Below are 24,789 nucleotides of genomic sequence, written 5' to 3'. Positions count from 1 at the left end.
CGGAAAACCCTTTCGTCTAGCGGGTTTCCTTCTTGCGAGGCATTCGTCTTGCGGGGCACCACTGTATTGTGGTTTTTGTTGTGTGTGTTTTTTGTGGTTGGTGTCTGTATTGAAAAAATGATTAAATAAATTTATATATATATATACACACACACACATATATGCATATACACACACACACATATATATGCATATATATATATACACACACACACACATATATAATACACACACACACACACGTGTACACACACACATATATATATATACCAACAAAAGGGGTTTGTCACATGCTCAATGCCCCCCTCCCGGGGAAAAAACAAGGACACACACACACACACACACACACACCATTTTCAAAAGCGCAAATTGGCTGCCTCCCAAACCCTTTACAGCAAATGTTTTGTTCAATGGGCTTTTCCCACTCATTCTTCTCCATCTCCCCCCCAGCTCCAAACACATACAGAGCTTTAAAATTATTCATCTGTTTAGAAGTGATTTCTCGAGCAAAGGGGGGGGGGGGAGGAAAGGGGCGTCCGTACGGCTAAACAATTGGGGGGGGGAGCGAAGGATTGAAGAATGGAAGGGAAGGGGTGAGAGGGAAAAAAGATACTTACGGGACCCGGGTCTCTCTCTGTCACCATGGCAACGCGGATCAGCAACAGGGAAAAGGGGGAGAGAGAGAGAGAGAGAGATTTCAGTATCTCAAAAAAAGCCACAATGCACACACGAAACTAACAGCAGAATTGATATTTGTGAGCAAAATGTTAAAATAATATTATCTATCATCTATCTATCTATCTATCTCTATCTATCTATCATCTATCTATCTATCTATCTATCTATCTATCTATCTATCTATCATCTATCATCTCTCTCTCTCTATCATCTATTTATCTATATCTATATCTATATCTATATCTATATCTATATCTATATCTATATCTATATCTATCTATCTATATCTATATCTATATCTATATCTATATATCTATATCTATATCTATATCTATATCTATATCTATCTATCATCTATCTATCTCTATATCTATCTATCTATGTATCAGTATCCCTGTTTTTAAGTGGCTAACAGGAATTTTTTGGGGTGTTTGTGTGTGTGTTATTGAACAGCACATTTCTCCCTTCCATGAAATAAACAACAACAAAAGTTAGGTAACTTGTCGTCGTTGTCGTCGCCTAAAGATGAGCAGCCGCTGACCCCAGGAGACCAGCTGGTTTGCAAAAAGCAGGTTGCTCCCCTAGGCTGTGAACCGACTAAGCCCAGGGAACTAGAGGCCAGTTACTTACTTCTGACTTAACGAACATGAGCCGGTCTGAAGTTATCGGCGAGGCTGTTATCTATGCAACCTTTATTTTAGTATACACCGTATTCTTTGCTGTATAAGACTCACCTTTTCCCTCCTAAAAGGGGAAATGTGTGTGCGTCTTATGGAGCGAATGCAGGCTGCGCAGCTATCCCAGAAGCCAGAACAGCAAGAGGGATCGCTGCTTTCACTGCACACTTTTTAGGAGGGGAAAAGTGAGTCTTATAAAGCAAAAAATACGGTAATTGTTGAACTGAAATACAGTGGTGCCTCGCAAGACGAAAAGAATCCGTTCTGTGATTCTCTTCGGCTAGCGGTTTTTTTGCGAAGCAAGCCCATTGACGGATTAGCGCTATTAACGGCTTTTAGCGGCTTATCAGCTTATCAGATCAGCTGATAAGCGGCTTAGCGGCTTAGAAAAGGGGGGGAGGAAAAAAACCCCGCAGGAACTCGCAAGACATTTTCGTCTTGCGAAGCAAGCCCATAGGAGATTCGTTTTGCGAAGCACCTCCAAAACGGAAAACTCTTCCGTCTAGCGAGTTTTCCGTCTTGCGAGGCATTCGTCTTGCGGGGCACCACTGTACAATTAAGAAGAAGTATATTAACAGTGAAATACTATTAAGAAGTATATTTTGGGGGGGGGGCCAAGAGAGTGGGGCCCTAAGCTATAGCTTGCTTAGCTTATACGTATATCTGGCACTGTATAAATCGTTGATCGGAGGTTACACACACACAGAAAGTGAAAACGCACTTAATTTTAAATCTTTATAAAAAGGTAAAGGGACCCCTGACCATTAGGTCCAGTCGTGGCTTGGTTATATATATTTTCTTTTTTTCTGTTGTATTTCCTTTTGTTGTAAATATGCACCGGTATGTTTTCTAATTTGTACTTAATAAAAATTATTTTTTTAAAAAAGAGGAAAGGTTAGACTTTGGTACCTCTGTGATCCGTGTCGAGAAGGCCTCGGTCATCCTTGGCGAGGAGATGGGCTTGGGCGCCCAGCACTCCGGACAACGCCAGCAAGCCGGACGCACTGCCCAGGGTGGCCAGACTGGCCGGCTGCATTCCGGACGGGTGAGGGGTCAGTGGGATGGGAGGCGCATGGTGCGAGAGGTGTTGAGCTTGTAGTTGATGCTGCGAGGAGACAGAAGGGGGTTTATAGAAGGGGGGGGGGAACCAAATGTGGAATCACAGGACCATAGCTGTCAACTTACAGATTTGAAAATAAGGGACCAGCAGCCTCGAAAATAAGGGATCAGCAGCCAAAATAAGAGATTTTCCAAGCACAGGTATGTTCAACTTCTGAGCCCCTCCAAGCCAAAGGCAGAAAGCCCAGCGAGCAGCCAAACGAAGCCTCAAGCGGTGGTTCCCACAGCGCAGCAACCCGGCAAAGGGGACGCAGCAAGGAAAACCACCGTCACCTCTCCGCTGGGAAGCGCTGAGCAAAGGCGAGTCCCCAGGCAACGCGGCCGATTTGATCGGCACAAGGCATGCAAGCTCCACCCCCCAGTCGTTCTCAGACTCCTTATTGGGTGAGCGACGCAGCCAAGCAACACAGTTGGAGCCTCCCTCCTCCCTGGCCGGCAGGGAGGGAGGGTGAGGAGCTGCTTCCTTTGAAACCCGGGAAATTTAAGGGACATCGTCAATAAGGGACCAGCAGCCAAAATAAGGGATTTTCAGGGCACAGGTATGTTCAGCTTCTGAGCCCCTCCAAGCTAAAGGCAGAAAGCCCAGCCAGCAGCCAAACGAAGCCTCAAGCGGTGGTTCCCACAGCGCAGCAACCCGGCAAAGGGGACGCAGCAAGGAAAACCACCGTCACCTATCCGCTGGGAAGCGCTGAGCAAAGGCGATTTGATCGGCACAAGGCATGCAAGCTCCACCCCCCAGTCGTTCTTAGACTCCTTATTGGGTGAGCAACGCAGCCAAGCAACACGGTTGGAGCCTCCCTCCTCCCTGGCCGGCAGGGAGGGAGGGAGGGAGGGAGAGGAGCTGCTTCCTTTGAAACCCGGGAAATTTAAGGGACATCATCAATAAGGGACAGCAGCGGGACACGGCGCTGGGATAAGGGACTGTCCCGCCAAATAAGGGACGCTTGACAGCTATGCACAGGACTGGGGAGCTGGAAGGGACCCCAGCGGTCATCTAGACCAGCCCCCTGCAATGAAGGCATCTCAGCGAAAGCATCCATGAGAGACGGCCGTCCAACCTCTGCTTAGAAACCTCCAAGGAAGGAGAGTTCACCACTTCTAGTGGGAGTCTGTTCCGCCGTCATAACAACTCTTAATTTCAGAAAGTTCTTCCTGATGTTTTTTCAGAATCTCTTTTCTGACAACCAGCTCGCCAAGAGACAGTTTCCTGGCCTCATGCCGAGGCCGCGAGCTTCGTGGTTGAGTGGGGATTCGAACCCTGGGTCTCCCAGGTCAAATCCGGCGCTCTAACCACTAAGCCACACTGCCTCCCAGGAGGAGGGGCTGTGCAAAGGAGAGATTGCTCATCTCCTTCGCTCCTTAACTCCCTTCCTGTCAGAAAAAACCATGCGTGCTCCAGAAACTGGGTCAGCCTTCGCTTCCTCAAGCCTTTTAAATTAAATATGGCCCGTTCGTTCTGCTACAAAGGAAGGAAAACACTTTTTTTAAACAAAAAGGAACCAATAGGAGCGGCTGCCTCACAGGTTAACCACGTTACCGCAAACCAATTCCCCGCTCGGGATTTCTGCAGCCGCCACTCGGAGCTGTTTCCATTCTCTCACTGTCTTACAACGCACCGAAGAAAAATTATAATGTTTTTATTATTTGTGCCCTGCCTGGGTTGCCCCAGCCACTCAAACAGAAACCCCCCTTTTTTTTAAAAAAAAAACCTCTTTTCCATGATTTTATTTTAAGAATAACTCTGGTACACTCTGAATATTAAGCAGAGAGGGACGCTGTCCAGTCTGTGTGCTTTGCCTTCGCACTGTGCGATAGCAGTGTTTTCCTCTACCCTCCCTGTTCCTTTTTCCTTGCATGTCGTAGGCACGGGTTGTTTGTTTTATGAAATAGTAAGTCTGCGGGTAGATACTGTCTTGTTCCGATTGTGTGAAAGCCGCTCTGGGAGATTTTCCTGGCCGGAGAGCGGGGAGCAAACAATCCAAATAATACAGAGCGTAAAATCGAGCTCAGCCCTTATCAACTGTTTCCATTTAGAAGAAGGAGAAGTAAGAAAAATGGAGTCAAGTGTGTAGTCCTCAAGATAAAACAGCCCACAGACTCCACTACCAAGACTATGCGGTCTTGCGTCAACTCAACTTCCACTGCCCTGGGACACATAAAGGGGTCATCAGAGGCCTTATATCTGTGGGGAGGGGATTGGAATGGAGTGTCTTGGGAAAGGGCTTGGCTGGCCCTTTTCCAGGCCTGGAAACGGTGCCTGGGGAAAGGGCATGGCTGGCTGGAACCCTGAAAAGGGAGTGCTTTGGAAAGGGCACTGCTGGCTGGCACCCGGGAAATGGTGTTTGGGGAAAGGGTATGGCTGGCTGGCACCCGGGAAATGGAGTGCTTTGGAAAGGGCACGGCTGGCTGGCACCCTGGAAATGGTACTTGAGGAAAGGGTACGGCTGGCTGGCACCCTGGAAATGGAGTGCTTTCAAAAGGGCATGGCTGGCTGGCACCCTGAAAATGGTGCTTGGGGAAAGGGTATGGCTGGCTGGCACCCTGAAAATGGTGCTTGGGGAAAGGGTATGGTTGGCTGGCACCCTGAAAATGGTGCTTGGGGAAAGAGCATGGCTGGCTGGCACCCTGAAAATGGTGCTTGGGGAAAGAGCATGGCTGGCTGGCACCCTGAAAATGGTGTGCTTTGGAAAGGGCATGGCTGGCTGGCACCCTGAAAATGGAGTGCTTTGGAAAGGGAACAGCTGGCTAGAACCCTGAAAATGATGTTTGGGGAAAGGGTATGGCTGGCTGGAACCCTGAAAATGGTGTTTGGGGAAAGGGATGGCTGGCTGGCACTCGGAACGCGCGAAAACCTCCCGCTGCCAAGTCCTTCTCGGCAGACACAAACCTGCCATCCTTTCCTAGAGCTCGCCGGCTCCAGTTCCAGTCTTTCCGCCGCTGTGCGTTATCACGTGCCCTTTCCCCCCCCCCATTCCAGACGTCCCACTCAGGACTCCCCAGCCTTTTGCGCTAAATCCAATTACCCACAGCCATTATCATTACCGCGTCCCTCCGGTTAGAGCCTTTTCTAATCCGCTCATTAACCGCGGCGATGGAGCAATCTGCCGTCCCTGCCAACACACCTTTAAAAGGGCTCCCCTTTCTCCCTCCCTCTCTGTAAGATTCAGGATGGCGTCCGTGCTGAGCTTTCGTGAGCGAGAAACACAAGAGGACCCGGGAGAAATCAGATTCGGTTTGCATTTAAAGGCGAGCCTAGGAAACCTAGGAAATTGCACACTGAAAGGGCAGAAGCACCTCTCAAAATCTGCACCACCCCCAAATTCTGCATTGCTTGTTCGAGCAACCAAATCTTCTACACACACACACACAGCACGCTTTAGGAGGGCGCGTTAAAACACATTTACACACGCACACCTATGTGAAATTAACGTGCAAATCAAGCGTCACGTTATGAAAACTCCTGAGGGTTTTTTGGCTGCTTTTTAGGAGTTGCGGTTGGGTTTTCGTTTTACAATCCAGAAGTATATGCTTGTTAACAAATAAATTTTGCTCTGGAAAACTGTAGACAAAGCAGAACTAGATACCTAAAAGTGTTCAGCGGTGGTGTGTGTGTTTATATATTTCTTTACACAGTGGAAAACCTTGGTTTCCGAGCGTCTCGGAAGCCGAACATTTTGGTTTCCGAACGCCGGAAACCCGGAAGTACCGGTAATTGCTTTGGTTTTCGAACGCTTTTCGGAAGTCGAACGGTTTTCGTTGCGTGTTTTTTCTCTCTCCAATTTCCCCCAATGACTTTGCCCTTTGCGCCTCGGTTGTCGAACGTTTCAGAAGTCGAACGGTCTTCCGGCACAGATTGCGTTTGACAGCCGAGGTACCACTGTATTGACATAATTCGTAATATATCTGAAAGGCCGTTAAGTAAAGGTAAAGGGACCCCTGACCATTAATTAGGTCCAGTCGTGGCCGACTCTGGCATTGCGGCGCTCATCTCGCTTTATTGGCCGAGGGAGCCGGCATACAGCTTCCGGGTCATGTGGCCAGCAGGACTAAGCCGCTTCTGGTAAACCAGAGCAGCGCACGGAAACGCCGTTTACCTTCCCGCTAGAGTGGTACCTATTTATCTACTTGCACTTTGACGTGTTTTACAACTGCTAGGTCGGCAGGAGCAGGGACCGAGCAACGGGAGATCACCCCGTCATTGCGGGGATTCGAACCACTGACCTTCTGATCGGCAAGTCCTAGGCTCTGTGGTTTAACCCACAGCGCCACCCGTTAGAAGGATGATAATAAAGACCTGTTGGACAGCCGCCTTAGGAGGCGATGCTGGAGGTATTGAAAGCAGAAGTTGGACAACTGTTTCCAAGGGATATTGCGCTTGCATAGAGCAGAGGTGTTTTGTGTGGGTGGGTGTCTGTGTGTTAAACATTCCAACCTGAAAAATATTTGGCCACGGGTCTCAGGTTGGCCATCGATTTGCCCAGCGCGATGGAGAAGAAAAAAGGGGGGTTTCGACTGGGGAGAAAACCTTTCAGAGCATAAATAGAGAGAGCCTGTCGACGTCATCGCGAAACTTTCTATAGCAGTGATACCCCGTGCGTCTGCTTCCAGGTTAAGAGAACGATGGTATGGCTAGCGTCAAGGTGACTCGTTCTCCTGGAGAGCAGAAAGGGGGGGCAGGTTTCTTAAATCGGGAGGAGCCCTCCCCCCCCCCCAGCTACAAATCTCACCAGTCCTCTTAAGAACCATAAAAACTCCAGGGCAGCAGCGACTTGGATCAGACCGTCTGGCGCAGCGTCCTTTTCAGCAAGACCCAAACGGAAGACCACTTCGTGCCCCCCCTCCAGAAAATGGTTTCTGGAAGCCTTCCCGGCTACAACCGCAAAAGCCCCCTGCTTGGCGAATTTGCCTAATCCTTTTTTGAAGCCATCCCAAGTTGGCAGCCTTCGCTGCCTTGTGGCGCAGCGAGTTCCCACGGTCTAACTTTCCAGCCAAAGGAAGAAGGGGCGTTATTTTCTCTGCCCTGAATCACCCAGCGGTCAGTTCCCTCGGTCCTAGATTTTCTCTAGCCGGTCGTTTTCGGTGGGGGTGCCTGGAATGACGGTCAGGGGAGCCGCGGGAAACACTGGCCTCTGTCCCTCTTTCCTTCCTCTGACGCCTCTGTCTCCCAAAGCCTTGCACAGCTGTTTGTTGCAGCAGCCCTGGCTGCAAGCTCCCCGTGCGAATGGCGCCTCAGGGGCTGGCCAGGGGGTGCTGGGCACCAGGAACTGAGATGGCCTCGGAGTAAGCAAGCAAACGGGCGGGGAGCCCGGTACGCCAGCCCTTGCTGCTGGGAACGGGCAGGCAAGTCCCAGGCCCCTATGGGGCAGTTTGAGGAGGCACCTCTCTTTGGGGCAGCTCAGAGACCAGGGGGGGCGCAGTGACTGCCCAGAGGACTCCCCAGGAGAGGGGAGAAGAGGGGAGGCTGGGGAAACGCTCCAGAAGGGAGGGTGTTCGAAAAGGAGTGAGGGGCTGCCATCTCTGCGGTCATAACTGGGCTCCTGAGCCTCCCACGGGTGCCGCAGAAATAACATACATTGCTACCTCGGGTTAAGCACTTAATTCGTTCCAGAGGTCCGTTCTTAACCTGAAACTGTTCTTAACCTGAAGCACCACTTTAGCTAATGGGGCCTCCCGCTGCTGCTGCGCCGCCGGAGCACGATTTCTGTTCTCATCCGGAAGCAAAGTTCTTAACCTGAAGCACTATGTCTGGGTTAGCAGAGTCTGTAACCTGAAGCGTATGTAACCTGAGGTACCACTGTAGTTGGTAGAGGGAGCCGTGGACTTGGAAAGGTTGAAAACCCCTGCTCTATCCCCCATGCATAATTTTTATAAACTACTGCAATGCGCTCTCTGTGGGGCTACCTTTGAAAGTCACCTGGAAACTACAACTAATCCAAAATGCGGCAGCTAGACTGGTGACTGGGAGCGGCCGCCGAGACCACATAACACCGGTCTTGAAAGACCTGCATTGGCTCCCAGTACGTTTCGGAGCACAATTCAAATTGTTGGTGTTGACCTTTAAAGCCCTAAACGGCCTCGGTCCAGTATACCTGAAGGAGCGTCTCCACCCCCATTGTCCAGCCCGGAAACTGAGGTCCAGCACCGAGGGCCTTCTGGCGGTTCCCTCATTGCGAGAAGCAAAGCTACAGGGAACCAGGCAGAGGGCCTTCTCGGTGGTGGCACCCGCCCTGTGGAACGCCCTCCCACCAGATGTCAAAGAGATAAACAACTACCTGACATTCAGAAGACATCTGAAGGCAGCCCTGTTTTTAATGTGTGACATCTTAAGTGTATTTTTGGTCTCTGTGGAAGCCGCCCAGAGTGGCTGGGGAAACCCAGCCAGATGGACGGGGTACAAATAATAAATTATTATTATTATTATAAACTAGAAAGCTCCCCAACGCTGCAGAGGGAGTGTTCATTTCCTGAACCATTTTTCCCCCATTTCGAGGTGAGGGATAAGGATGGGATTTATAGTTCAGCGGCACCCAGAAGCTCAAAGCCACGCAACCCCATAGTTAAAGGGTTTGGGGTGGGGTGGGGAGGAGAGGATGGCTTCGGGCTCCCCCAAGAGCGTGGGAGGGAAGGGGGGGTCCACATACCCCGATTGAAACATTCACTTCTTCCATAGTCACCTGCTTGGCTCGTTCGACCGCTTGCACCACTTGTTGTTGATGCTGGAGGGGAAAAGGGAGAGGAAGGATAATTTAACGAGCGAATCAGAAAATAAAAAAGGTCGGGGGTCCATCAAGGCTGGGGGGCAGGTGTGGGGGACTCCCCGGTTCTGAATGGGTTAACTGTGCCCCTGAAGGACCAGGTGCGCAGCCTGGGGGTCATTTTGGACTCACAGCTGTCCATGGAGGCGCAGGTCAATTCTGTGTCCAGGGCAGCTCCATCTGGTACGCAGGATGAGACCCTCCCTGCCTGCGCACTGTCTGGCCAGTGTGGTGCATGCTCTGGTTATCTCCCGCTTGGACTACTGCAACGCACTCTCCGTGGCGCTACTTTGAAGGTGACCCGGAAACTACAACTAATCCAGAATGCGGCAGCTAGACTGGGGACTGGGAGTGGCCGCCGGGACTACATAACACTGGTTCTGAGAGATCTGCATTGGCTCCCAGTACGTTTCGGAGCACAATTCAAAGTATTGGTGCTGACCTTGAAAGCCCTAAACGGCCCAGTAGACCTGAAGGAGAGTCTCCACCCCCATCCTTCTGCCCGGACACCAGGGTCCATCTCCCGAGGGTCTTCTGGCGGTTCCCTCCCTGCGAGAAGCGAGGTTGCAGGGAACCAGGCAGAGGGCCTTCTCGGTGGTGGCACCCTCCCTGAGGAACGCCCTTCCACCAGATGCCAAAGAAGTAAACAACTACCTGACTTTTAGAAGACATCTGAAGACCCTCCCTGCCCGCAGACTGTCTCACCAGAGTGGTGCATGCTCTGGTTATCTCCCGCTTGGACTACTGCAATGCACTCTCCGTGGGGCTACCTTTGAAGGGGACCCGGAAACTGCAATTAATCCAGAATGCAGCAGCTAGACTGGGGACTGGGAGCAGCCACCAAGACCACATAACACTGGTCCTGAAAGACCTACGTTGGCTCCCAGGATGTTTCCGAGCACAATTCAAAGTGTTGGTGCTGAGTGGGATGGAATGGAGTGCCTTCTGGAAGGGCATGGCCGGCGGGCATCCAGAGCCAAAGTACCCCATTGTTGTAAACTTCCGGTGAGTGTCTCACTTGCAACCGTCTACACATCCTGCCACTAATAATATCAGGCCCTCACATCTACAGGACGCTGAGCATCTGTTGTAGGGGAAGGAAAACTGGGAAGAGGGAATGGAGTCGATTGCAAAAGGGCATGGCTGGCATCCCGAGCCAAGAGCACAGCGTGCGGCAAAGTTCAGTTTGAAGGCTTCGCTTGTAGCAACAGCTACACTAATAAATGCTCTGGCTAGCTGCCCCCTTGCATCTGTTGTAGAGGAAGAAAGATTGGGAAGAAGGAATGGAGTCGATTGCGAAAGGGCATGGCGGGCATATTTAGAAGAGCATGTGTGAAGACGAGACACTCACCTCCTGGGACAAAAACGGGATGAGCTGAGCACAGATGACGTTGAGTCGCTTGGCAATCTCCGTCTGCAAAGGCAAGGAGGAGAGACAAGAGAGGAAAAGGAAGATGGCAGGCTTAGACAGAAAACAGAGCTGGGCATCGATGCTTCTCAGCTGGAGGCAAACAGTTAAATCGGGGGCCGTATAAATCCTCTTAACGGCTTGGGATCAGCTGAAACCTTCTCCCCCCATAAATTCCCATTTGGCCACTTCGATCTGTGGCAGTTTAACACCTGCTCTGAATTTGCAAGTGCCTTTGGAACTCCCTGCCACTTGACGACAAGCAGGCACCATTCTCTTTTGTGGCCCCTGCTAAAAACATTATTTCCTGAGACAAGCCTCCCCAGAGACTCAGTTTTAATCTGTTCAACTGTTACCTTTTTTTAAACCCTTAAATTATTGCAGGTAATTTTCCCTGGTGGATAATTTTATTGTTTTCTCCATTGTTTATTTTTCGAGTGTTTTCTTTGTGGAGTATAAAAGGTAAAGGGACCCCTGACCGTTAAGTCCAGTTGCGGACGACTCTGGGGTTGCGACGCTCATCTCGCTCTATAGGCCGAGGGAGCTGGCGTTTGTCCGAAGACAGCTTCTGGGTCATGTGGCCAGCAGGACTAAACCGCTTCTGGCAAACCAGAGCAGCGCATGGAAACGCCATTTACCTTCCCGCTGGAGCGGTACCTAGTTATCTACTTGCACTTTGACGTGCTTTCGAAATGCTAGGTTGGCAGGAGGAGGGACCGAGCAATGGGAGTTCACCCTGTCACAGGGATTCGAACCGCCAACCTTCTGATCGGCAAGTCCTAGGCTCTGTGGTTTAACCGACAGCGCCACCCGCGTCCCTTTTGTGGAGTATACACTTAGATAAATAAAAGAGCAACCAGCCTTGCTTCTCCCCGTTTTCCTCGCACAACCACTAGGCGCCACTACTTTCCTGCCTGTGGCAGTGGCACCTTCATTCAGAGTAGGGACGAGGAGCCTCATGTGGCCGGCCCCCTGATGCTTTCAACTGGCCCTCATGATCACCCCTAGTCCGGCTGCGCTGTTGTTGTTTAGTCATGCCCGCCTCTTCGTGACCCCCTGAACCAGAGCACGCCAGGCACTCCTGTCTTCCACTGCCTCCCGCAGTTTGGTCAGACTCATGCTGGTAGCTTCGAGAACACTGTCCCACCATCTCGTCCTCTGTCGTCCCCTTCTCCTTGTGCCCTCCATCTTTCCCAACATCAGGGTCTTTTCCAGGGAGTCTTCTCTTCTCCTGAGATGGCCAAAGTCTTGGAGCCTCAGCTTCAGGATCTGTCCTTCCAGTGAGCACTCAGGCCTGATTTCCTTCCGAATGGAGAGGTTTGATCTTCTTGCAGTCCATGGGACTCTCAAGAGTCTCCTCCAGCACCAGAATTCAAAAGAATCCATTCTTCAGCCATCAGCCTTCTTTATGGTCCAGCTCTCACTTCCATACATCACTACTGGGAAAACCAGAGCTTTAACTATACGGACCTTTGTCTGCAAGGTGGTGTCTTTGCTGTGGTCCGGCTGCAGCCTCCTATAAATGCAACCCAAAACCCAAAAGCTTAGAAGTCTCCCGTTTCTACGCCGCTTCGCGGGAAACGAAAACCTCACGGCAGAGAGACCAGATGCTTGATCGCACATCCGCCAAACACAGGGAGGGGGAAACCGAGGCAGAAATAGAGGAATCGAGGCACCGCCAGCAGGTACTTTCTGGGAAAGATTTAATTCTCTCCCGGGGCTGGCAGTAATGGATTCTCCCTCCTTAATGCACCGATGGGCAGGATTAGCTCCTGGGGGAAGAGCCAGCCTCCAATTCACTCGCGCTCGTTAATGTTCAATTTAGTGGCACTTTAACGCTCGAGGTATGAAAAACGATCAGGCCCGACTCGGCAGGCTTTCCCCCCTCCCCGCCCCTGTTTCTCCGCAGCCCCCATAGCTTCCTCTCCCAGAGACCTCTCCCCTTTCCTGCGGGGAAAATATATATATTTATTGACAGCCTGCTTCTGCACGCAGAAATCGCTCTCCCGCCTTCGCCCGAAAGGCAAGAGCGATTAAGCAGAGTTTGGCTTCTTTGCAAAACCACGAGAACGTGTTTCATTACACGCCCCCCTCAAATAAATAATAAATAAATAATAATAATAATAATAATAATTACGTAAAGGTAAAGGGACCAATAAGTCCAGTCACGGCCGACTCTGGGGTTGCGGCGCTGATCTCGCTTTACTGGCCGAGGGAGCCGGCGTACAGCTTCCGGGTCATGTGGCCAGGAGGACTAAGCCGCTTCTGGCGAACCAGAGCAGCGCATGGAAACGCCGTTTAACTTCCCACCGGAGTGGTACCTATTTATCTACTTGCACTTTGCCATGCTTTTGAACTGCCAGGTTGGCAGGAGCAGGGACCGAGTAACGGGAGCTCACCCCGTCATTGCGGGGATTCGAACCGCCAACCTTCTGATCGGCAAGTCCTAGGCTCTATGGTTTAACCCACAGCGCCACCTGCGTCCCAATAAATAAATAAATACTTAGGCTACGGGTAAAATTCATCTGCAGACCAGAAACTGGGATTTGGGCTGCGTTTGTGTGAAGCCACAGCGGAGCGTTGCATTGGCAAGTACTGATGTCCACAGTAGGAAGGGAAAATGGCGGCCTTTTTGGGTAAAAGTCATGTCTGAATATAGCCCCTGCTGCCGCCGGATTAAAAGATAATAATATTGGAGATGTCTGGGCACAAACTCAGGAGTTTCAGTGTACAAAACCAGGTTGTGTTCCCCCATGGAACTATCTGACCACACTGAGCGGGGCTTGTTTGGAATTTGAACCCAGAACCTCAGACTTCCTAAGTAGCAACAACAATTTATTATTTAAACCCTGCCCATCTGGCTGGGTTTCCCCAGCCACCCTGGGTGGCTCCCAACAGAATATTAAAAACACAATAAAACATCAAACATTAAAAGCTTCCCTAAACAGGGCTGCCTTCAGATGTCTTCTAAAAGTCAGATAGTTGTTTGTTTCCTTGACATCTGATGGGAGGGCGTTCCACAGGGAGGGCACCACCACCGAGAAGGCCCTCTGCTTGGTTCCCTGTAACCTCACTTCTCGCAGGGAGGGAACCGTCAGAAGGCCCTCGGAGCTGGACCTCAGTGTCCAGGCTGGACGATGGGGGTGGAGACGCTCCTTCAGGGATACTGGGCCATTTAGGGCTTTCAAGGTCAGCACCAACACTTTGAATTGGAGTTTCCGGGTGGGAGTTGATCACAGTGTGGATTTGCAAGCGTGCCTTCCTCTTAGCACGTTTCTCCCTTGTGTCCTGAGTTCAAGTGTCTTCAAAGCCCATGACACCTTTGGTAAAGTGTTTCCCAGTTGTCAGTGTTTATACTACATTTTTTTAGATTTGCCTTGAGAAAGTCTTTGAACCTCTTTTGTTGACCACCAGCATTACGCTTTCCATTTTTAAGTTGGGAACAGAGTAGTTGCTTTGGAAGATGATAATCAGGCATCCGCACAACATGGCCAGTCCAACGAAGTGGATGTTGAAGAATCATTGCTTTGACACAGGTGATCTTTGCTTCTTCCAGTACACTGACATTAGTTCGCCTGTCTTCCCAAGGGAATGTGTAAACATTTTCAGAGACACCGTTGATGGAATCTTTCGAGGAGTTGGAGGTGGCGTTTATAAGTGGTCCACGTTTCACAAGCGCGCAGTAAGGTCGGTCCCTGCTCCTGCCAACCTAGCAGTTCAGAAGCACGTCAAAGTGCAAGTAGATAAACAGGTACCGCTCCTGCGGGAAGGTAAACGGCATTTCCGTGCGCTGCTCTGGTCCGCCAGAAGCGGCTTAGTCATGCTGGTCACAGGACCCGGAAGTTGTACGCCGGCTCCCTCGGCCAGTAAAGCGAGATGAGCGCCGCAACCCCAGAGTCGGCCACGACTGTACCTAATGGTCTGGGGTCCCTTTACCTTTTAACTGCTCCTAAATGGGATGCGGGTAGTGCTGTGGTCTAAACCACAGAGCCTAGGACTTGCCGATCAGAGGGTTGGCGGTTCAAATCTCCGCGTTGCTCTGTCCCTGCTCCTGCCAACCTAGCAGTTCGAAAGCACATCAAAGTGCACGTAGATAAACAGGTACCGCTCCAGCGGGAAGGTAAACGGCGTTTCCGTGCGCTGCTCTGGTTCGCCAGAAGCGGCTTAGTCATGCTGGCCACACGACCCAGAAGCTGTACTCCGGCTCCCTCGGCCAATAAAGCGAGATGAGCGCCGCAACCGCAGAGTCGGCCACGACCGGACCTAATGGTCAGGGGTCCCTTTACCTTTACCTTAGGATGTATGTATGCTTGTTTAAAAAAAAATTTGGAAAATTAATTTTAAAAAATTGAGGGGGGGAAAGAAGTTTGTGGGTTGGAGGTGAGCAAGAAGGATCCGTCGGCACGGCCAAGGCGATAACTCCAAAAGCAGCCGTCCCCACAAAAGCCCAGCTCCTATTTGTCACGCAGGGGCTGTCAAGAGCCCAGAGTTACGAGCCCTTGTTAAAAGGTGAGGGTTTGGGGGGAGAGCGAGAAGGAGGGGGGAACCCCCCCCCCCAAGGAGCGCACACAGGCTGTTGGCAGCCGGCCGGCGGCACCTGAAGTCAGCTGTAAATCTTGCCAGAGGAAATGAACAAGGGGGGGCGGCAACGGTTGTGGGGTGTGGAGAGCGCTGGCAGCAGGAGAATTCCAAAAGGGAGCGAAATTAAAAAGACGAAGCGTTGTGGGGAGACAACGAGTCGGAAAAAAGACTAGATGGAGGGTTCTGCCAAATGGTCCTGAGCCATGCATAGGCTTCTGCCCAGATCGGACGGGGGGGTCTTTCTACACACACACACACACACACACACACACACACTGGGCAGGCACCAGGTGCCAGGGCACAGCAAGGTGGTTTAAGAGCATGGGTAGGCAAACTAAGGCCCGCGGGGCCGGATCTTGCCCAATCGCCTTCCAAATCCGGCCCCCGGACGGTCCGGGAATCAGCGTGTTTTTACACGAGCAGAATGTGTCCTTTTATTTAAAATGCATCTGTGGGTTATTTGTGGGGCCTGCCTGGTGTTTTCACATGAGTAATAACAATAATAATAATTTTTATTTATACCCCGCCCTCCCCAGCCAAGGCCGGGCTCACAAGCAGTAATAAAAACAAGTTGAATGAATACAACTTAAAAACAAAATTAAAATACAACATTAAAATATTGAAAACATTAAAATATGTGCTTTTATTTAAAATGCATCTCTGGGTTATTTGTGGGGCCTGCCTAATGTTTTCACACGAGTAGAATTTGCCCTTTAATTTAAAATGCATCTCAGGGTTATTCGTGGGGCATAGGAATTCGTTCATTTTCTTCCCTTTCCAAAATATAGTCCGCCCCCCCACAAGGTCTGAGGGACAGTGGACCGGCCCCCTGCTGAAAAAGTTTGCTGACCCGTTTGAGAGTATCAGGGAGACAGGGAGCAGGGTTCGAATCCTAACCCACTCGGTCCCCCATAGCTGTCAACGTTTCCCTTTTTTAAACGGAAATTCCCTTATTCAGAATAGGATTCCTCGCAAGAAAAGGGGAAAGTTGACAGCTACGGCTCGGTCCCTTGTGAGCATAGCTGTCAAGCGTCCCTTATTTGGCGGGACAGTCCCTTATCCCAGCGCCGTATCCGCTGCTGTTTCTTATTGATGATGTCCCTTCAATTTCCCGGGTTTCAAAGGAAGCAGCTCCTCTCCCTCCCTCCCTGCCGGCCAGGGAGGAGGGAGGCTCCAACTGTGTTGCTTGGCTGCGTTGCTCACCCAATAAGGAGTCTAAGAACGACTGGGGGGTGGAGCTTGCATGCCTTGTGCCAATCAAATCGGCCGCCTTGCCTGGGGACTCGCCTTTGCTCAGCGCTTCCCAGCGGAGAGGTGACGGTGGTTTCCCTTGCTGCATCCCCTTTGCCGGGTTGCTGCGCTGTGGGAACCACCGCTTGAGGCTTCGTTTGGCTGCTGGCTGGGCTTTCTGCCTTTGGCTCGGAGGGGCTCAGAAGTTGAACATACCTGTGCTCTGAAAATCCCTTATTTTGGCTGCTGATCCCTTATTTTCGAGGCTGCTGGTCCCTTACTTTCAAATCTGTAAGTTGACAGCTATGCTTGTGAATAGCCTTACCGGGCCAATGGCTGACTCTCTCTCAGGCTGACTCTACATGGCAGGGCTGTTTTTTAGATGAAATTGAAAGGGGGAAGAGGTGTGGACATCACCTGGGGATCCTTGTAGGTGGGCCACATATGCAACACATTAATGCCTCTGGGAAAGGTCGGAAGAGGAGCGTTGAAAGGCAATTGCTGCCTCTGAACAGCGTAGTGAGAACGCAGCCATTGTTTGTAGCCTCCTCCTCCCAGAATTTGCCCAAGCTTGCTTTGTAGCTGTTCGAGGCCATGAAAGCACAACAAAGAGGTAGCCAGTCTTAACCTCTCTCGGGAAGCAATGCTGCAATCTGGGGGCAGCCACAGAAAAGGCCCTGCTCTCTCGCACAACACTCGCCACGCTTCTACGGTTGGCAGGGCCAAGAAAACTGTAAACAGCTTTAAAACGCGAGCAGGGGTGGATTTAAAACGAGCAGCCAAATAATAATTTGAACGGAGTGGAAAAGGACAAATAATAAATAGATTTAAATCAGATATGTGGCGATATTGGGCATAAGCAGATAGGCGAAGGGGAAGGGGTTTGATGTTCCTATTTGGTAACTTTAACCGGATACGTAAATTTGTTTGGAAAATGAGAAATAAAATAAGGCCGGGCGCCATTATACTGTCCGATTCCTGGGAAAACACGGGCGTACGGCAGCCCTAGTAGGCCCCACAGCCCCTCCTTGGATATTGATTATTATCGATTACCATCGTTCGTTACATTTGTACATCCCACTTCAAGTGTCCTCAAGGTTGTGGGGCTCGGAAGCAGACGTCAAAAATTGCTATTCTCAGCAAGGCTCACTTGTCGTCTAAATTGGAAGATCTTTGGGGCAGAGACCCTGCATGATTTTGCTTCCCCCTACACACGGAGGGGCCTTATCCGATCAGAGCCAAACACATACATAGACAAACACATCTATAAATAAACGCATCTATACATAAACGTACCTGTTTGTGCATTTCAATGTTCAAACCATAGGACATTTCGTAGTACTGCAAAACAAAGATTTTTATTTTATCTTTCTTAAGAAAGAGAAAAGATCCTGTACATATAAGAGTGCGGTAAGTCACGGCTTAAAGGTAAAGGTAAAGGGACCCTTGACCATTAGGTCCAATCGTGACTGACTCTGGGGTTGCGGCGCTCATCTCGCTTTACTGGCCGAGGGAGCCGGCGTACAGCTTCCGGGTCATGTGGCCAGCCTGACTAAGCCGCCTCTGGCGAACCAGAGCAGCGCATGGAAACGCTGTTTACCTTCCCGCCAGAGTGGTACCTATTTATCTACTTGCACTTTGACGTGCTTTCGAACTGCTAGGTTGGCAGGAGCAGGGACCGAGCAACGGGAGCTCACCCCGTCACGGGGATTCGAACCGCCGACCTTCTGATCGGCAAGTCCTAGGCTCTGTGGTTTAACCCACAGCGCCACCCGCATCACGGTTTAGGGACCCTCTTTACACCATCATCCAACCCTTCGCCCCCCCCAAAAAAACCCACATTTGCCCCAGTATGGCACTTACCATGACATAATGCCGCTGGATTTCTGTTTTTTCCGTGGCGAGTTTCTCACATTCCAGTTTCAAGCTGCAAAGAGAAGGGAACGGACATGGGAAGATCAAAAATTACTGATCTGGTTATACCAGGGGTCGACAGCCTAAGGTCCATGGGCTGGAAGCGGCCACGGAAGCTGTTTAACTGGCCCACAAACCACCCCCAAACTGAGCCGCCTGCTCGGCGAGTCCCCACACGCTGCGCTAAACCGGCGCAACACAGCGCGAGGACTCTCATCCGCGGCACCGGAAATCGTGTCTGTGCATGCCAAGATGCCGGAAATTGTGTCTGCGCATGTCCGCGGTGGCGGAAATCGCTTCTGCGCGTGCCCAGACGCCGGAAATCGCGTCAGTGCCTGTCCGCGGTGCCGGAAATCGCTTCTGCACATGCTCAGATGCCGGAAATCGCTCCTGCGCATGCCCAGACGCCGGAAATCGCTTCTGCACATGCCCAGATGACAGAAATCGCGTCTGCGCATGCCCAGATGACAGAAAACGCGTCTGCACATGCCCAGATGATGGAAATCATGTCTGCGCATGTCCGCAGTGCCGGAAATCACTTCTGCGCAGGTGCAATTTTCAGCGTCTGGGCATGCGCAACTCTGCGCTGGTCCGGCCCACGAAGGATCCGCCCCCTTGCCGACCCCTGGGTTATACTATTAGAAATACATAGACAGGTCATTATGAACCCCACCCAGCCCAAAAAAAGAACCTGACCGTTTTACCTGTGGTACTGGTTTTGCAAGAACTGGAATTCCTCCTTGATGCGGTCCAAAATCTCCGGGTAAGTCAGCTTCAGGGACTGGGGGGCCGCCGAGACGACGCTGGTCGCGGCGGCAGTGACCACGGGCGCTGTCTGCATGTGACCCTGGGAGACAGGTAGCGAAAAGGCCAATCACCACCAACTTCAGACCGTAAGGAAACAGGAGCTCGCCGGGTCTTCGGAGAGCTCACAGTCCCAGGTTGTCAAAAAAGGTGATTTATGTATGCCGCTACTGCGCCCCCGTGTTTCGTTAGCCAAAAAAATGTAAAACGAGCGAAAGGAGAATGGCAACTTCAGTTGACGGAATATGCACAACTCGCAGACTTAACATATAGAAGAAGAGAACAATAATATATGTTTAGAGAAGACGGGATAATATTTATTTAATATATGGGAGGGGGAATAATTGTGTACAGCTGAAAATGCCGGCAGCCTTAAGATAAATTCAACAGTGTAAATAAGTTTTGATGGATGCAGTGATGGAATACTTGAATGGTATAAAAAGGTAAAGGGACCCCTGACCATTAGGTCCAGTCGCGGACGACTCTGGGGTTGCAATGCTCATCTCGCATTATTGGCCGAGGGAGCCGGCGTACAGCTTCCGGGTCATGTGGCCAGCATGACTAAGCCGCTTCTGGCGAACCAGAGCAGCGCACGGAAACGCCGTTTACCTTCCCGCTGGAGCGGTACCTATTTATCTACTTGCACTTTGACGTGCTTCTGAACTGCTAGGTTGGCAGGAGCAGGGACCGAGCAACGGGAGCTCACCCCGTCGCAGGGATTTGAACCGCCAACCTTCTGATCGGCAAGTCCTAGGCTTCGTGGTTTAACCCACAGCGCCACCCGCGTCCCTTACTTGAATGGTATAGTTTTTGCAAAATATGCAGGGGTTTATGGTATGCAAAACGAACCATGGCAAGAGAAGAAGGGAAGTCATTGATATCGTTAAGGATGTGAAATGAGTATTTTAAAAGGCAAAGGCTCACCTTTGGGGGCCAAAATCACGTTGCGAAAATTTAGGTGCGTGTTATAGATTCAATGGCGCATTTACATTCGCCAGCAAACATTTTTTTTCTTTTCGAGGTTCTGAAAGTTGGGGTGCGCTTTAGACTCGATGGCAAATTAGAGAAGCTTTTAATATTTGATGCATTACTGTATTTTAATATTTTGTTGGAAGCCGCCCAGAGTGGCTGGGGAAGCCCAGCCAGATGGGCGGGGTATAAATAATAAATAATAAATTATTATTATTATTATTATTATTATTATTATTATTAGACCCAAGTAAATACAGTTGTACCTTGGTTCTCGAACAGAATCCATTCGACTCCTGGAACCATTCAAAAACCAAGGCACGGCTTCCAATTGGCTGCAGCCAATCGGAAGCCGCGCCGGGCATTCGGCTTCTGAAAATCGTTCGAAAACCGGAACACTCACTTCCAGGTTTCGATTGCTTGGGAACCGATTTGTTCGGGAGCCAAGGCATTTGAGTTCCAAGGTACGACTGTACGGTAGTCCCAGGTAACGTTTTGTTGCGTGATAACCTAGCCCATGGGTAGGCAAACTAAGGCCTGGGGGCCGGATCCAGCCCAATCGCCTCAGTGTGTTTTTACATGAGTAGAATGTGTGCTTTTATTTAAAATGCATCTCTGGGTTATTTGTGGGGCATAGGAACTGGTTCATTTTTAAAATTCAAAATATAGTCCGGCCCCCCACAAGGTCTGAGGGACAGCGGACCGGCCCCCTGATGAAAAAGTTTGCTGACCCCTGACCTACAGCTAAAAATCACAGCAACCTGGGAACTAGCTCTACAGGGAATGACAGAATGGGAGGGGGCAGAAACTTTGGGATGTGGCCCCCGCCAGATTTAACTCCCCTTGGAAGACGGCCCTCTTTACTTACAGGGAGACGGCTGATCGCTTGATTAATATAAACCATTCCGAGGTTTTATTGCAAACAATTAAGGAAACATGCTGTTTGCAGCTTCAAGCAGTTTCGTTTATAGACCAAAGTATTTCTAAACCAACAACTCCTTTATATATTTATATATATGTAACGATATGGATATTGATATCAATATAAACAGCAGCGTGCAAGAAAATAAAATTAAAAAATCATAAAACATAGAAGCAGTGACCGACACTTTTTTATCTGGGGTGGGAGGGGGCGCGGCAGAAATATATATTTCGCTCTATTGTTTTATTACCGAAAAAAATTGAATATCCCTGGTTTGTTCAAAAGCAGGGGAGAGGACTGTCCAGAAAAAGGCCTTTACAAAACCTCTCCTCACCACACACAAACAAAACAAAAAAAACAGTTAACTGCCCAAGTTTTCAGCATGTGAAATTTGTGGGTGGATAGCATTTTGAAAGGCGAAAATCAGTTCAAAACGGACTATGTTTAAGACGGTTCTTTCCAAAGAATTGGGAAACAGACATTTTCCACGGGACCTTTAAATCGGGGATAAACTCACCGGTGGCCGGTTTTGAGGGAACATCCTTCGAGCCAAACCATAGGAATGTTGTTTCTGCAATTTCGCTCGCGATCCTGTTTCTCTGCTACGAACCAAACCCTGGTCACCTGTAGAGAAGCAAATTTTGAACCGGGAACCGATGGGCCGCACCTGATCAAGCCTTACTCAAGAGTAAAAAAGGTAAAGGGACCCCTGACCATTAGGTCCAGTCGTGGCCGACTCTGGGGTTGCGGCGCTCATCTCGCTTTACTGGCCGAGGGAGCCGGCGTACAGCTTCTGGGTCATGTGGCCAGCAGGACTAAGCCACTTCTGGCGAACCAGAGCAGCGCATGGAAATGCCGTTTACCTTCCCGCCGGAGTGGTACCTACTTATCTACTTGCACTGGTGTGCTTTCGAACTGCTAGGTTGGCAGGAGAAGGGACTGAGCTCACCCCGTCGCGGGGATTCGAACTGCTGACCTTCTGATCGCTGTGTGGTTTAACCCACAGCGCCACCCGCGGCCCAGATATATACACCCCCAATAGCCACCCAGATTTGCACGTTTGCTGTGTTTTTTATTCCCAATAAGTCTTTTCCGAATGGAGGCAGGAATATGCAGAATTCTGTCCCTTACGGGGAATCGAACCCACAACCTTGGCGTTTATCAGCACCGAGCTCTAACCGACTGAGCAGTCTTTCCTTGCGGTTCACGTGCTAAATGACTCTTGGGGGGGGGGGGCTTTTCCCACTCAAAAATAGGATCAGATCTCCAAGCAGGGAAAATGCCCTTTTTGACACTTGCTTCCCTCTAACAGCGTGGGGATAGGAATGCACTTTGCACATGCTCAAGGGCAAGCAATGGGAATGCACTTTGCGCATGCTCAAGGGCAAGCAATGGGAATGCACTTTGCACATGCTCAAGGGCAGCCTCTTAATTCCTTCGGCTTGGGAGGGGGCAGCAAGGAAGGAAGGAGGTTAAGCAAAAGTTTAAAACCCTGGGTAGCGGTTGGGAGTGGCTGGTTTTTTTGGGGGGGTGGCTTCCAAGAAAAAAATGAGCGCCCCCCCCCTGCAACTAGGTGGTCCTCACCCCTAGGGAAATACAGGTGAGTTGGCAGGTGTGGGGGCAGAGAAGAGGGGGAAATCAAATAGACGCAAATGGGTATTTTTTTTGGGGGGGGAGGCAGAAACCAGCATAAAGCCCTAGGAAAGGACAATTAGACCACAACTAGGGAAAAAAACTTCTTCCCCCCCTCAACAAACGCCCCCCAATGCTCTGCTTAAAGTAACCCCCCCATCAAGTTCTCCCCACCTCACCAAATGCCCGTTTTGCGTCTCTCTCTTTTTTAACTCCCCAAGAAACTCTCATTACCCCCCCCCCCAAAAAAAAAAGAAGAATAGATCCCATTTCCTCCTCTGGCGGCTTGCAGCCCTCCCTCTCACCGCGCCCCCCACCCCGGCCAAAAAAAAAATCCACCCCCCCCCCGCCCTCATTTATAACCTCCCAGGCCGAACAAAAGGGTCTCCTTCTTTTTCTAGCAGGTAGGAAGAGAGAGGGGGGGGGGGAAATCAGATATCAGGAAAAAGCCCCTCCTGCCTCCTTCCTCTCGGCTAACGCCCCCCCCAGCAAACCTCAGCGCCCCCCCCCCGATAAAAGCACTCACCAAACCACTGGAAGCCAGGATCGGGCCCCCCAGGAGCCTAGGGAGGTGGGTGGGTGGGACGCAGGCCCGTTGCCTTGAATGGGTGTGAGAACCCCCCTCTCTCTCTTCCTCTCTCTCTCTTCCTCCCCCCCCCACCCCGCCACCCCCCACACAGCAGCCTCGCGGGGGGAGGGCGATCAATGAACGAGCGCCAAGCTCCACGTGGGGTCTGGCTGCTTCTCTTTCGCTACAGTCCGGCGCGCCGCAGCCAATCGGGAGGGGGGAAAGCGCTCGGTCCCCACGTGGGGGTGGGGAGAAAGGGCTTGCGATTGGTCCGAGGCGGCCGCCCGTAGAAAATGTGTCAATCTGGAAGGACGCGGCGGAGCCAAGAGGCGGGGGAGGAGGGGGGAGTGTGGAGAGAGAAAGAGGTTTTTTTTTAACCCTTTCGGAGGACTCGGAGCGACGGGAGAGGAGAAAATTGGATTAACCCGTAAATGGCTGGAGGGGGGAAAAGGTGGAAATGGGTTTAACCCTTCAAAGGGCCAGAGGAGGAGGAGAGGGAGATTTTTTCCCCTTAAGGGGTAACAGGGGAGAATGAGTTTTAACCCTTTAAAGGGCCAGAGGAAGAAGAGAGGGAGATTTTTTCCCCTTAAGGGGTAACAGGGGGGAATGAGTTTTAACCCTTTAAAGGGCCAGAGGAGGAGGAGAGGGAGATTTTTTCCCCTTAAGGGGTAACAGGGGAGAATGAGTTTTAACCCTTTAAAGGGCCAGAGGGTGAATGAGTTTTAACCCTTAAAAGGGCCAAAGGGTGTCGCTTAACCCTTAAAGGGCCAGTGAGGGAGAATGAGTTTTAACCCTTTAAAGGGCCAGAGGAGGAAGAGAGGGAGATTTTTCCCCCTTAAGGGGTAACAGGGGAGAATGAGTTTTAACCCATTAAAGGGCCAAAGGGTGTCGCTTAACCCTTAAAGGGCTGGCGAGGGAGAATGAGTTTTAACCCTTTAAAGGGGCAGAGGGGGTCGCTTAACCCAGTGTTTCCCAACCGGTGTTCCGCGGCACACTAGTGTGCCGTGAGACATCGGCTGGTGTGCCGTGGGAGGAAGGCGGGCGAGTCGGGCGGTGAGAGGCGGCGGCGGCGGCGAGGATCCGCGTCGAGCCGGGGGCGGCTCCGCGGTGGTGGTGCCGAGCGGCGGGGCAGCGCGCTCAAAAGGGAGGATCGCGAGACAGCGGAGGAGGAGGAGGCCGGCATGTCCGGGCAGCAGCAGCAACAACAGCAGTAGCAACTCCCGCCGCCGCCCCCTCCTCCGCCCGCTATCGCCGCCACCACCACAACAGCCGCCGCCGCCTCAGCTGCCCTCGCTCTGCTGCCTCCTCCCACCCCGGCAAGGGGGAGGGAAAAAACTTTCGCTTTTGTGCGTCCCTCCCGGCGTGACGCTGCGCGCTGACGTCACGGGGCGGGGCTTTAATGGTGGTGTGCCGCGAGATTTTTTTCCGGCTAACAGGTGTGCCGTTGCCCAAAAACGTTTGGGAAACACTGGCTTAACCCTTAAAGGGCCAGTGAGGGAGGAGTTTTAACCCTTCAAGGGGCCAGAGGAGGA

The 24,789-nt window shown here is 51.1% G+C and overlaps 1 protein-coding gene across 2 annotated transcripts in view; it reads right to left on the bottom strand.

Moving 5' to 3' along the window:
- The window catches only part of LOC308577492 (transducin-like enhancer protein 1), a 41,990-nt gene extending 18,685 nt beyond the window's left edge, over positions 1-23,305 (bottom strand). The window contains exons 1-9 of one of the 2 annotated variants that reach the window (XM_081177717.1): positions 23,216-23,305; positions 21,575-21,681; positions 19,067-19,209; positions 18,312-18,375; positions 17,745-17,789; positions 10,581-10,643; positions 9,116-9,190; positions 2,265-2,460; positions 618-634 (exon numbers count right to left, since the gene is read on the bottom strand). In XM_081177717.1, coding sequence (XP_081033843.1) covers positions 618-634; positions 2,265-2,460; positions 9,116-9,190; positions 10,581-10,643; positions 17,745-17,789; positions 18,312-18,375; positions 19,067-19,209; positions 21,575-21,598 — 627 coding nt within the window. In that variant the 5' untranslated portion in view covers positions 21,599-21,681; positions 23,216-23,305. The remainder of the gene's footprint in view (positions 1-617; positions 635-2,264; positions 2,461-9,115; positions 9,191-10,580; positions 10,644-17,744; positions 17,790-18,311; positions 18,376-19,066; positions 19,210-21,574; positions 21,682-23,215) is intronic. The other variant, XM_081177718.1, reaches the window with a different exon arrangement.
- Positions 23,306-24,789: the final 1,484 nt, after the last annotated feature.

The sequence above is a fragment of the Podarcis bocagei genome (genome assembly GCF_964188305.1).
Source record: "Podarcis bocagei genome assembly, chromosome: 18".
NCBI lineage: Eukaryota > Metazoa > Chordata > Lepidosauria > Squamata > Lacertidae > Podarcis > Podarcis bocagei.
The sequence above is the reverse complement of the archived record's forward strand: the minus strand, read 5'-3'. Positions and strand labels throughout refer to the sequence as shown.